The sequence below is a fragment of the Zea mays genome, chromosome 8, assembly GCF_902167145.1.
Source record: "Zea mays cultivar B73 chromosome 8, Zm-B73-REFERENCE-NAM-5.0, whole genome shotgun sequence".
In the NCBI taxonomy this organism is placed as follows: Eukaryota; Viridiplantae; Streptophyta; class Magnoliopsida; order Poales; family Poaceae; genus Zea; species Zea mays.
This window is the reverse complement of record NC_050103.1, coordinates 134,924,115-134,938,016: the sequence shown is the minus strand read 5'-3', so window position 1 is coordinate 134,938,016 and position 13,902 is coordinate 134,924,115. Positions and strand designations below refer to the sequence as shown.

Here is a 13,902-nt window from a genome sequence, read left to right as displayed (position 1 = left end):
TTATTTTATTTAGTCACTCTCAATTACATAAGTGCTCTTTCTATGATGCAAATAAGGCACACAAAATGCGGAAATCCACCATATTCCTTTGTATACAAATTTGAGTATTACAGGGAGAGAAGAGGATCTCCATACCTATTGGAGCTCAACGCGCTACTGGCCCGCGGGGCTAGCTCAATGCGGCAGGTGTGGGGCGAGGGAGCCTGGGTTGATGGCGTGGTGGCTGTGCGCGGGGATCAGCGAGAGAGGACGTATGGCGTGAGAGAGGCTAGGGTTTTGCGTGCGGTTGAGATAAGGAGGGAGGCGTGGGATGAGGGACTGCGGGTTAACCCGAGAAAAACTGAGGGTGATTTTTGTAAAAAAATGACGCACGACAACCGTTGAAACTGGTGCTTTAAGTATAGTATAGAAAAGGGACGAAGGATTTTCTTCGCAACAGGCTACAGCGGCCGTGAATCGTCTTGAGCTGGCACGATGAGATCAAAGCGAGCAAGGCATCTAGGTCATGGCTGGCGTAGCTGCTGCTGCTGGAGAAGGACCACCACAGCCCTACACGCTACGGAAAGAGCCGAGCCGACGCCAAAAGAAGCTCGTGAAACCGAAAAGCGATCCCGGTCCGCAGGCGCCGCCCAAGGAAATCCACCTCCAGCCAGAAACTCACGTGCAACGAAGTCAAAACTCAAAAGCGACAAGTCCAGAACGACGTGCCGATGCCATCTCAGCAAACGCACCACGTTGCAATGTTATAAGCAGAAACAGAAGATGAACCAGCGGGCAATGAGAACTGTCTCAACCAAAACTCCATCAGACTAGGATACTGATACATGGCATTACCACATTACAAAGACCAAGTGAGGTTTTCTGCATAGGCTGGCAAAATCAAACCATGCTGACAAACATCTAGTTCACCTCTAGGGAACCTACGGCACTGTGCCACTGCTGGCATGTCAAGCTATACCAAAAGGGTATGGAGCTGCAGAAGAAAGAGTAAAAATGTTAATGCCAGTAAACAGCGAAACCCGACTGCTACTGGCCAAAAGCCTACAGATAGTATGGGCAGGAAAGCCATTCACTCCCCACCCCCCACATCTCATATTCTGATGATTTCATTCAAGTTACACCAAAACTAAATATATGGTACAAGGAGCAACAGAAGCAGTAGAGCTGCTACGGCGCTACCTGCTTCCTATGTCCGTCCAAGGATCCACGTCGCTGCCCATAATCTTAGAACCGGGACCATACTGAGCCTTGAGAGCAGCAGCCACAGGGTCCGAGACGTTGCCGCTTACGAGGATGCCAGCACCCCCGAAACGGGCGACTCTGCCGGGCTGCTGGAAACCCGAGATGAGTTCCAGCACGTTCCTCTTCTGCGGATCAGACAACCTTTCCACACGCTTGGGATCTGATTGCTGTGGCTGCGTCGAAGGTTGTTGGTAATCTGGTAACACACCAAGCGTGCCGTTCTTAGCCGAGTAAAACTGTACGCCGGCCAAGGACCGCTGGCGCTTTGCCATCACGAGCAGTGGCTCGGGCTGTGCCGTGCTACCATCCAGATGACCATAGCACCTTGCCAATCTTTCCTCCAGACCCAGATGTGGAGTGGTGCCAGGCCTGGAAGAACAAACCACACGGTCCATTGGATTGTTCATGGATCTCACAGATGTGTCGATCTTTGGTGAGGGAGGCTTGCTCTTGTTACCATTGCAAGACAAGCCAGAACTCTGCAGGGTTGACTGATGGCTGAGAATCTGTCCAAACAACTTGACATCACCAGGCCGCTTTTGTTGCTCATCACCCTCGGAGCTTGTATTGCGAGAGCAAGGCCTCAAAGAGCCTTCCAGTCCTCCTTCGTGGTCTCTGGGCCATTGAATGCCATCGGAATTGTTTTGAAGGCACAAGCTGCTGGACCTGCCATTCTGCAATTTTGTTTGGGTCAACCGATCCGCCTGTGAAGTATTCACAGTGCCACTCGCAGTTCTTTCAGAAAAAAATGGTAATTCAGTTGTCAGACGATGATTCATATAACCATCAATATTACAAAACAAGGTGCTTTGCTGATTACCAGATGGGTCTCTAAAAGCTGGGTACTTGCTCATCTCTTTAGCCCCTAGAGCACCACTGACTCTGTTGCCAGTGTCCTCGAAGTTGGGCGTAGTTATTGAGGCTATGCCCTCGAAACGAATTGCAGTGGGGTCAGGAAGCACTGAACTGAACTGCACAGGCATTAAATCCTTTGGGGTAAGCGGGGTAACAAGTGGCTTTGGTTTTGGCAGGGGCATATCTCCAGGTACAGAATGCTGATAACTTGAAGTGAATGCAGGACTAACGGTGGAAGCAGCAGTTATGTTTGAGATGCGAACATTGTCCTTGATACCACTATCTGAAGCCAAGAAAGCCGGGGCACCAGAATTTCCATTTTTCATTGGTGTGTTATCCAGAGCATGGTGTGAACATTCTTCCACCCAGGACAAATCAGTACCAGTACCTTCACCTTTGTCTGTTTGAAGGACCTCTACAGAATGTAAAGTGGATCTCATTTCCGAGTGAATGGCCACTGCATGCTTAGCTGAAGAGCTGATGCCACTATTACTATGCATGTTTACTAGGTCAACGACATCATCAGTTCCTTGCAGCTTATCTGTGCTTCCTGGGCAATTGATGTCAATAGGACCAGCTTCGTGAGTAGCATCACTGGACCTCTTAGCATCAACAATGCTGCAATTTTTATCAGCTACCTTCTCATCTTCCTCAATTTTAACATCAGCATTGCACCCATTTGATATATATGCTTCTGCCTGCTTAGAGATTATAACAGAGTTAGGCCCTCCAATGGCTCCTTCAGTAGGACAAACATCCATCGCAATCTTTGAACATGACTGTGTGCTACAGATAGCTGAATCCATTTCCACAGCGCAGGCCTCATCAGTATCACTCTTCCCTCCATTGGTATCACTAGCTGGCATACTAACATCGGCTGCCCCTTGATGGATCAAATCCAAACCGAGTGATTTCCGAGCCTTACTAAAGAACACTTTGCATTGTTCATATGACTTGCTCTTCACACATGACGAGATCCGAGCAAAATCCTTTCCGTAGTTATTCATAGCCTCAATGAAAATTGACTTCTCGTCGTCATTCCAATCAACTGGGTCAACTTCACACTCTTGATCAGAGAGTGTGTCTTCCTCCTCAACGGTTTTGTCATTTTCTTGGGACAAGACATGCTCCACTCTTTTCATGCTAATCTTCTGTCCAGGATCAGCAGAACTAGTAATGCATGAGCCCATTCCATCAGGAGAGAGAGTGCCACATATGCCTGCTAGTACATCAGCTGCTACAGATTCTCTCTCGTGCAAAGGCACATGGTCAATGCACTCCTTATCAGAAGATTTATTAGCCACGGAAGTCACATTGGGCCCATATGCAGTCCGGATGAGGGATTTCGCAGAAATTTTCTCCACTTGTTTTGCATATTCAAGGCCATGGGCTGCTACTACTGATGCTACCCCAAGCATATCAAGAGAAGCAGCATTTGACTCAGGATTCCATTTATGTCCAGATTTCGCTCCAAGAAAATTGCTGGTGGGTTGCTGTTGACGAAGGTCCAATAGTTTCTTCACTTCTCGGAAGCTATCTGATTTATGATGCTTATAGTAGAACTCCACACAGTCTGCAGTAGATTTATGTGTAATGAAACTGGCGATTTTGGAGAAATCCTTGCCAAATTTAGCAAGCAACTCCATAAAAATTTTCTTTTCTTCTTGAGTCCACGGATTTATCATCACCCGTTCCTTCTCAACTAAAACAGGATCCTCAACTAGACCATTCTTGTTCATAAGCTTCAACCACTCCTTCTCTTTCTCATCAATAATCAGTGCAGGCATTTTCAAGTAATTTCTGCACCGCTTAATTTTGAACTCTGAAAACAACCTCATTGCAACATCTGACATTTCTGGAGTTGAGAATGTACTTAAATTACCAGCTGCAAACAAAAAACAAGTCAATATAGAGTGAAGGACAAAAGCAAGCAATTTCAACTAGGGTATGGATAACATTCATATAAAATATGGAATAAAAAATACGAGAAGTAGAGAAGAAAACTACGAAATAGTGAGAATTCCAAACAAAATAAGACTGAATATTCAGTATGCTTGGGTAGTTGGGTTCACACAGAAAATTGAACTTTGAACACAGTATTATCATTGTAGCACTAACTAAAGATATACAGTTCAATTCTTCATTTCAGGTTCCTGCATTGTATAGTTTTTGCATATAATGACAGTAATATGAACGTTCAGTTAACACTTAAACTACAAGACAGAAACATGCCACTTTGGAAAGGCTTGCACATCAATGTATGTTATAAAGCTATCACATGCATGACTACATAAAAAGAAGTTTGCACAGTAATGCTAACATGTGAAAAAGAAATAGATAGTCCAAAAAATCAAGACGATCGTTAATAAACAAAACGTGAAGGACAGAATGTTTTGACACCAATATCTACAGCTGCCTAGCTCAGTAGGTGAATAAGTATGTTTGGGGATATCTAGGACATGGTTTTGTTTCACTATAATAATTTATCAGGGGTGGAGTGGGGGTAGAGGCCAGCAAGTATCATGCTGCCGAAACAAGTACACAACAGTAGCAAGTAAATTGTCAAAATCAGATATATGAACTACTGTCCATTTTTCATGTGAAGTTTAGAACAAAACTAATTAGTTCATCGAACGGTCATATGTTTCCTTGGTAATTTACAAAACAATATATCATCATAATTCATAATCTACACCATGAACAGGAGATTGACATGATTATGAAAACTTATAAAAGCTGAAGCAGTGATACACACCATTTTAAATGCAGATGCAGTTTAAAACAAATTATGATACAAAATGAAAACATAATACTGACCAGGCATGGTTAATCGCGAGCGGTTAGAGGAGCGTTGCCTCTGAGATCCAATTTGTGATGTTCGGTTGCTCTGATCAGTGCGCTTATTAGACTTTGAACGCTGTTTATTTGCAGAAAATAGTTGGACATCTTTCCACAAGTGACAATATGCCTTGAACTTCATTGTAAGCATCTGCTCTTTCAACCTCAGCCTGGTTTTACATACTCCAAGCCTTTCTTTGACAATCAAATCGCTCTTCCTTTGGCTCAGAAGATGACTTGATGCAAACAAATCAAGGCGAGGTGTATCAGCAGGCAATGATTTAAATAGCACTTCATTAATTTCTTTGGCTATAGCACTATTTGCAGATGTGACAGAACTGAGCAAATCAGACTTATGATCATGGTATGTCCATTTCTTCACTGGTAGGTCATCACTAATTTCTATTTTCATGGAATCAGCATTAGCTTGGCGTGAAGAAGTTTCCAGCCTGCCATTGTCAATATCATTTTGAGACCCAGCTTCTTCAGAAGCTTTCAATGAGCTAAGATCAGCAGCTGCACAGGCCTTACCCTCAGCGACTACAGGAGATATAGCACCAGCTTCTGAAGGAACTGTTTTTGCATTATGAACTGGAGCTGTTTCAATTTCCATCATATCAGCACTTTTGACATCATCATACTGCACCACAGGTACCTTAGGAGAACCAATGAGCTCCCCTGGTTCTTTTATCATATCAGATGTATCACAGATCTCCACACTTCCAGGAACCTTGGATGTCCCACTAGAGGGTGAAAGATTTTCTGTATGTGTCACCCCTGTGGGAGAACCTTCAAGAGTAGTTGCAGCCTCAGTATTCACAGATTTAAGTTCGCCTTCCAATGAATCAATCTCGAGTTCAGTCTTTTCAATCTCCTTGGAAATGCTTTCCTTCAGTAGGAGCAGCTTATATGTACTGGTCGGGCCATTTGAATCCCCAGAACAAGAATCCTCGTGCTGGATAAGTTCAACAAGCATGTTTCCAAGGGAAATAACAGGATCATCACCGAGCTGATCTAACTTGATCAGAAATTCATTATTGAAAGTTGTGTCATCAGCCTCCAAGACATCTTTAGTAGAGTTAGTGACCGCATTTGGCATCATTTCACAAGATTTATCTTCAGGTGCTACAATCAAAATATAGGAGTTACTACACTACCATAAACTATGTGAAACACAGTGTTTTCAACTATGGTACATTCTGCACACAAAGTATCTACCATGCTGATCCAAATATTCATTAACCATAAGGACCGAAAACGGTCTGATATTTAAATTTCAGTAGGTTATCTCTAAAGCATAAAGTTCTTGGTGCAAAAAGCAAACCAAAAAAACTGAGTGAAGATCACGGCACAACATGCCAATCAAAATCGAAGGAACTCTGAATTACAGTTGAAGACCATGGGAAGGTATTTTCAGTCAATCAAGGCAAATGGCATACATGGCAACCAAGGGAATGTGTGAACCTCAAGAGAAACTTGATGGCAAATATCCACACACTGCTTTGGTTACACTATGATTTTAGAACTAACTCAAAAACAGAATGGAACCTAGATTAACCAAACCACTATGATTTTAGAACTAACTCAAAAACAGAATGGAACCTAGATTAACCAAACCCACAAATAAGTACTGGGGTATTGCAATTGCCTATGTATAAAACCAGAGGGGATACCGGGTATTAAGATCAATCAAGCTAGAAAGGAGAAAGATGAAAAAAATCAAAACCAGTTGCATACCTGAGGAACAATATGGTGGCCCGGTAACTGGAGATGAGCATTGCATAGGGGCAGACAAAAGTGCAGGAGCAGCAGAAGGTGCTGGCGCAGGCGCAAGCACTGGTGCAGCAGGAGGTGCAGGTGCAACATAAGGCACAGGCACAGGCACAGGGTGCACAGGCACAGGCACAGGAGAGGTGGTCTTCAGTTCGCCATCAGCTGGACTTCCATCAGCAACAGCTTCAGCAGGATCCACAGGCCCTTGGACCTTCTGCTTCTCATACTTGGCCAAACCTTGCCCCCATCCAAGGCGTGCCTTCTTCCTTGGTGCCTCGTCCTCGGTCCCATGAGGACCAGACACGGACAGAGGCTGAGCTGAAGCCTCCTTCCCTGAGGCAGAGAGCCGGGTGGTTTGGCCAACAGAGAGAAGTCCAACAGCGTCTGCTGGCTCAGATCTGCTTTCCCTTCTCCGCCATGGTGTCACCCGTGGGAGGTTGTCCCTATCCCCCCTGTCAACTCTATTGCCCGGTGAGTCATAGCAGATCGGAACAGCGACTGACCTCAACGGAGACCTTCTGGGTGGTGGGGGAGGGGGCTGCTCTGGATGGTTTCGGGAGAAGTCGCTTCCGTAGCCACCCCTGTATGGGGACCTCCGGTACGAACCCCTCATGTCACGGCCGTCCCTGCGGCCACCGCCGCCATACCGACCGAAACCCTTGTATTGCCCGCCGTCGTCCTCCGGCCAGTATCGGTCCGAGCGCGACGGCGTGTAGACAGGCGGCGGGTCGTCAGGGTAGGAGCGGTCGTACGCGCCGCCGCCCTGTCGGTAGTAGCCTTCTGAAATAGCAGAGCGGTTGGAGGAAATTAGGGGCGCCGGAGGGGGGGCTCGGTGAGGCAGCGGCGGCCTCAGATCTGAGGATTCGCGAGGGGCAGGCCTACCTGAGGAGGCCGACGTCGGCGCCCGGCGCGGCGAGGGCCGCGCATGGTCCCGCAGAGGTGGTGGTGGCGACGGGTGGTACGGCGAGTCCCGCCAGCGCGGCGGCGTTGGGGCGGGCGGCAGGAGCGGGTCGCCCCCGCCGCCGTCGTGCCTGCGGCCCTCCCGGTACAAATAGTCCCTTCGATCCGGCGGCGGCGGAGGCATCCACGGCGCCGTTGTCGTCGTCGCCCCAGCGGCGGCTGTGCCAGCCTCCGGCCGCCGCCGCAAATCGCATGCGCGCGGCGAAGCCAACTCTGAGGCGTCTCTGACCTCCTCCTAGAGCGTAGAAAACCTACAGAGAGGCACACGAACGGAGTCTGCGGGAAGCACGAGTCAGTCAGGTTAAGGAAACCCGGGCGGCCGGCGGCAGGGATACGGATTAAGGGGCTCAAAACTCACGGTTCCAAGCAGAGGCCGCACCGGGTTTGGCAGGACAAGAGCGCCCAGCCCTTGAGGACACGTAGACGCGGCGTGGACAGGGCAGCAGCAAGCCGGCCGCTACCCACCGGCGAGGGAAGAGAAGGGGAGATATGCGAAGCGCCCCCTGCGGCGCGGGCAGGCGCTCCCAGGGTCGGAGGTCGCGGAGGCAGGGTGGGCGGGACACTGCGCACGCTGATCTGCGCCTGAACCGGGGTCGTCGGCGGTGCGCCTGGGGCTCTCTGGGGGCGTGGAGGGGTGGAAGAGGTGGGGGAGAGAGGCTGGAGAGGTGAGGCCGGGAGGGAGGGAGAGGGAGAGAGGACAAGGAAAGGGGAGAGGAAACGGAGGCCGCGCCAACGTGAGCCGATAAAGCGGACGCGCCCGGCCGGCCCTGAGCCCGATTTGATGCGAGCCTCTCACGTCCGCGGCCCCAGAGAGGCGTACAGAGTGAGAAACAGCCCGAAGGAGAAAAAAAAAGTAAATTCCAGGGATTCCCGCTCCCATTTAAAACAAGTTGTTTTTATTTTATAATTTGTTTATTCGGCGGGGGGAAAAGGCGGAACACGGAAAGGAAAACTTCCTACCTGGCCCAGCGAGTTACCGCTTCTACCCTTGGCCCACCGCAGGATTCACGGGAACGCCAGCCGCCAATCGAGGCCCATCAGGTCGAGATGGCAGATGCCGTAATTCACGCGGACTACCAGGGGCAGTCTGGATCCGGGAGGCCGCCACCCGTCCCCACCGACGACGATACCGCCGGCGAGCCCCACGATTCGTGCCGCTGGTTGCCCCCGTGAGGCCGTGAGCGCGGCCATTCGCGACGCCTGAGCAGACCCGGCGGCTGCTGATCCACGCCGCGCGCCCGTCGTGTGAGAGCGGATGGGTCGATCGCGAAGCGACGGATCGGAATTGAGAGGGCGAGGGGGAGGCGCCGGGATCTGGTGGGGTAGCAGCGAGGCGAGCAGCAGCCGTCGGGAATCTGATGGGAGTAGCGAGGCGAGCAGCACCCGTCGCCGTGAGGCTGCTCCGATCTGCTTCCGGCAGCAGTGCGATCGATGTGCGAGGAGCTTATGTTTGCGCTGCATGGGTTGTGGATCGGGGGGGATTTCGGTGGCGGTGGAGCCGCTTGGTGGTCTTGAGTTGCCGGCGAGGAAGGATCCGGGTCGCTTGGTGACGAAACGGACGGCTTGGATGGGCACCAACGAGAGCTTGGAAATCAATCATGGCAGGATTAGATTAGATTGTTATATACTGATCGAAGGGGGAAAATTTTGCTGCAACCCGGCTGCAAATCAGTCTGTTTGCAGCCTCTCACAAAAATGAGGATAGATCACACCTGCAGGTCAATAACACAACTAAAACGTCTTAGCTCCTGGCTCCTACCTTGTGCGAACGACTATGCGTTTTTTCGTGCAAGCGTTTAGTTGGGTTATTCGTTTTTTGAGTTGTTTAGACTGTTTATTTTTAGTTGTCGCTGGATAGTGTAAAATTAAACTATCCAGCGATAACTAAAAAAACAGACAACTAAAAAACAGAGGGAGTATTGTTTATGAAGATTTTCTAATCACCTAACGCTAAGATTCTACCGTCCAGCGGAGGGAAGGTGAGAGGAGGGTTTGATGGTGTCGTGAGTTGAGGGATTGACGGCACGAGGGAAAGAGGGGGCGACGGGGACAATGGGGAGGACAGAATTGGGCGACAGGTTTACAGGGTACAGATAGGGGAGGGATAGAGAATAAGTGATAATTCAAATAATATTTTCTATTAAATTTTAGTAAAGGAGGAGAGGTTATCTAGCAATCTAAATTGTTGGTTTTGATAATGTCTTAAATCTAGATGTGTTTTGTTTGGTGGATTTATTGGAAGTTATGGGTGTGGGATCATTTATTGGGTGGGTTTTATAAAGTTTAAACTGATGGATTATATAGTGGTATAAATGCATTCATCCATGTACATATCAGCGCCCATGCAATCCAAACACTAAATGCAAAATGCTCTTCACGACTTTGTCAACACAAAACAGATCAAGTATGTAATATCCATCCGAATAAGAAGGTGGACACAGGTTTAAATGCAATTTTCAAATATCCAGACGTTTTATTGGATAACAGGTACGGATAAAGATATTTGGTTCGGATTCGAACGTAGTAGACGTTTTATTAGATAACAGGTACGAATAAAGATATTTGGTTCGGATTCGAATATAATATGTGATATGCGTCGGATTTCAATTCATGAATTTTTATGGATACACAATATATGTCCACATATAATACTCAAAAATATTTGGACCATAAAATCCACAAGATGCCAGTGTTTCTTTTATTTTGCTCACACTTATTGCATAAGTTACATGTGAAATCATTATAAGTATTCAAGTTTCAACATAACCAATACTTTGTTTTATCGTTTTTATGTAGGGACTTGAGGTTATCATCTTATAAAATGTTTTTTCGTCTTAGTAACTTATTTATTTTAGGTCGGCACAAAAAATATTTTTAAAAAAAAATAACTGCATTTTGATTATTTTATGAAAAAGAAATTAATATTACACGAATAGCATCAGAAATTCATACAATTTTATAGAGGTGCAACATATGTCCACGTATAATCCTCAAAAATGTTTGGACCATAAAATACATAAGATGTCAGTGTTTCTTCCATTTTTCCTTCCACTTGTTAAATGAGTTACACGTCAAATCATTATAAGTATAAGGAAAGATCCTAGGGTTGTCTTGGTGTCGGCAAGCCACCCAAGACAGCTCTAAACTACGTAGAGTGGAGGAGAGGTGAAGATTGAAGATGAGAAAGACTAATCTAGACTAAATTACTATTATTCCTATGGAAAGAAATGTAAAGATAATGATAATAGATTGATTATGTTGTCCTCAATCGGTCGTACCCCTTTATATTTATTGTGAGAGGTCTGCACTAGTTCCTAGGCGCTTACCACCTGCGTGATTAACCGGATAAGCATACACGAGAAAGGGTGTTTTGCGTAAGTCAATCTAATCGCAGACTGTCTAGGCTACACCCGTGGACCGTATGAGGCACGAACCGTGTGGCCATTACCAGGTGCCAAATCTGGTGTTCAACAAGTGCGCCCAATGATCTTAACTTTTAGGACACAGGGTGACAGTAATTTTGCTTTTTATTTTTCACAGTAAATTATAAAAAACACTTTCCTTTAATAGAAGTGAAAAGGGGGGTTGACCATATATCGTTGCTGACCAAGACGGCCACGTGGGGGCTTCATTAGGTCACAAACTCTAGGAACCTTGTTTAAATCAAAAGAAATTGGATTGCACCAGCCTTCGGTGCACCGGACTGTCCGGTGCGCAGGCTGGTTCAGCAGCGAACTCGCTGTTCTCGGGAATCAACGAGGGCAACGTGGCTAAAAATCACCGGACTGTCTCGTGGCACACCGAACTGATCGGTGAGCAAACTGCATCTGCGCCAACAGTCGGCGGCGCAATCAGCGGGCGACGCGTGGCCAGAGCCAACGGTCACAAGGCTGCACCTGACTGTCCGGTGCGCCAAGGGGACCGAAGGCTCAACGGTCAGCTTCGCCAGAAAAGAAAAGAAATCGGACATTGTTTATTTCCGGTGGTGCACCGGACTATCCGGTGCGCCAACCGTCAAAAGGCAAGAATTGCCTACCAAATGGAGATCCAACGACTCCTAACTGCCTTGGGGCTATAAAAGGGACCCTTAGGCGCATGGAGCAATACATCAAGCCTCCATTGAACACCCTAAGACGCCTAGACTCCGCAAACACGCACTCGGATCATCGTGACTGAGATTTGAGCACTAGTTGTGTTGTGAACTTGTTGCACTGTTCTTGTGTGCTCTCTTCTTGACTTATGTGTGTGTGTCATTGTTGTGATTCTAGCTCGTGAGTGTGTTTCTTTCCCTCCCTTACTCTTGTGGCTTTTCTTGTGAACAACATTGTAAGGGTGAGAGGCTCCAACTTGTGGAGATTCCTCACAAAAAGGGAAACATCTACTAAGGAAGAAAATTGTGGTACTCAAGGTTGATCATTGGATCACTTGAGAGGGATTGAGTGCAATCCTTGACCGAAAGAGGTCACCACAACGTGGAGTAGGCATTGGCCGAACCACGGGATAAAATCATCGTGCCTCTTGTGTCTCTTTTCATTGTGATTGGTTTTTTCTTCTTAAGTTCTCGCTTAATCACTTGTGTTATTGTTCCCAAGTTCAATACTCATTCGAAAGGAACAATCGAGTGAAGACTTCTCGTTAGAGCAACTTGGTTTTAATCTTACGAGCATTTCATTCGAAATTGAATGCATTTCGACAGCACTGATAATCCTGTATTCATAAATGAGCAAATACATAAAAATGTCCAAGCCATTACTGTTTTGCTAGCATCTATATGCAGGGATGAATACAACAAAGTGAGCGGCCTGGACAATGCCAAACAAACATGGGATACCCTCAAGATTTCTCACGAGGGTAATGACGCCACCATGATCACCAAGATGGAACTGGTGGAAGGGGAGCTGGAAGATTCGCCATGATAAGGGGAGAGGAGCCAACACAAACGTACAATAGGCTTAAGACCCTTGTCAACAAAATATGAAGCTATGGGAGTACAAGATGGACGGATCATGATGTCGTCCGACTCATGATAAGGTAGTTTACCGTTATTGATCCTCATCTTGTAAATCTTATTTGTAAGAACTCCAGGTACACCAAGATGACGCCCGAAGAAATTCTTGGAAAATTCGTGAGCGGGCGCATGATGGTGAAGGAAGCGAGTATGTGGACGATGCCTTAAACGGACCGCTTCCTCTACACGAGCCACAACCCGTTGCTCTCAAAGCAACTAGCAGCAAGGAGGTGCTACCTAGCAAGGTAGCACAAGTGGAGGCTGTCGGGCTCAACGAGGACGAAATGGCGCTCATCATCAAGCGTTTCAAAACTGCCTTGAAGGGACGCAAGGAGTACCCTAACAAGAACAAAATGAGGGGAAAGCGCTCCTGCTTCAAATGCGGTAAGTCTGGTCATTTCATAGCACAATGTCCCGGTAATAACAATGACCAGGCACAAGAAAAGTATGGGAAGAAGGAATGGAGGAATAACTACAGGAAAGCGAAGGGCGAGGCACACATTGGAAAAGAGTGGGACTTCGGCTGTTCTTCATCCGACTCTGATGATGAAAGACTAGCTGTCTCGGCCTTCAACAAGTCTTCTCTCTTCCCCAACGAACGACACACATGCCTCATGGCTAAGGAGAAGAAGGTATGTATACGAGATACACCTAAGTACACTTCTTCTAGTGATGAGGAATTCTCTGATGATGATGAAATAGATTATAGTGATCTTTTTAAAGGATTAGATAGATCTAAGGTAGACAAAATAAATGAATTGATTGATGCTCTTAATGAAAAAGATAAGTTACTAGAAAAACAAGAAGATATTCTCTATGAGGAACATGATAAGTTTATTAGTGTTCAAAAATCTCTTGCACTAGAAGTTAAGAAAAATGAACTGTTGTCTTCTGAGTTGTCAACCTGTTATGATTCTATTTCTAGTCTAAAAAAATTTGAAAGCTGATTTAAACACTAACCTAGAAAAAATTAATGTGACTAGTTCATGTGTAGAGCATGTTGTAATCTGCAATAGGTGTAAAGATTTTAATATTGATGCTTGTAATGAACATGTCTCTACTATTCTCAAATTGAACAATGATGTTGCAAGTCTTAATGCTCAACTTAAGACTTGCAAGGATGACTATGAGAAACTAAAATTTGCCAGGGATGCCCACACCATTGGTAGACACCCCTCAATCAAGGATGGACTTGGTTTCCAAAAGGAGACCAAGAACTTTACAAG

At 46.5% G+C, this 13,902-nt stretch overlaps 1 protein-coding gene across 6 annotated transcripts; it reads right to left on the bottom strand.

Annotated features, from left to right (window-relative positions):
* Positions 1 to 775: 775 nt before the first annotated feature.
* LOC100279451 (uncharacterized) lies at positions 776 to 9,181 on the bottom strand. 6 transcript variants are annotated; one of them, XM_008656583.2, is made up of 6 exons: positions 8,027 to 9,086; positions 7,591 to 7,944; positions 6,673 to 7,488; positions 4,915 to 6,060; positions 2,063 to 3,982; positions 776 to 1,977 (listed from the first exon to the last, which is right to left on the bottom strand). In XM_008656583.2, the coding sequence occupies exons 2-6, from the start codon at positions 7,790 to 7,792 to the stop codon at positions 1,958 to 1,960; spliced, it is 4,104 nt and encodes a 1,367-aa protein (XP_008654805.1). In that variant the 5' UTR covers positions 7,793 to 7,944; positions 8,027 to 9,086; the 3' UTR covers positions 776 to 1,957. The 6 variants fall into 6 exon arrangements, with proteins under 6 accessions (XP_008654805.1, XP_020397653.1, XP_035817704.1 ...); XM_020542064.3 differs by having other exon boundaries at positions 776 to 3,982; positions 8,629 to 9,181; XM_035961811.1 differs by having other exon boundaries at positions 7,591 to 9,129.
* Positions 9,182 to 13,902: the final 4,721 nt, after the last annotated feature.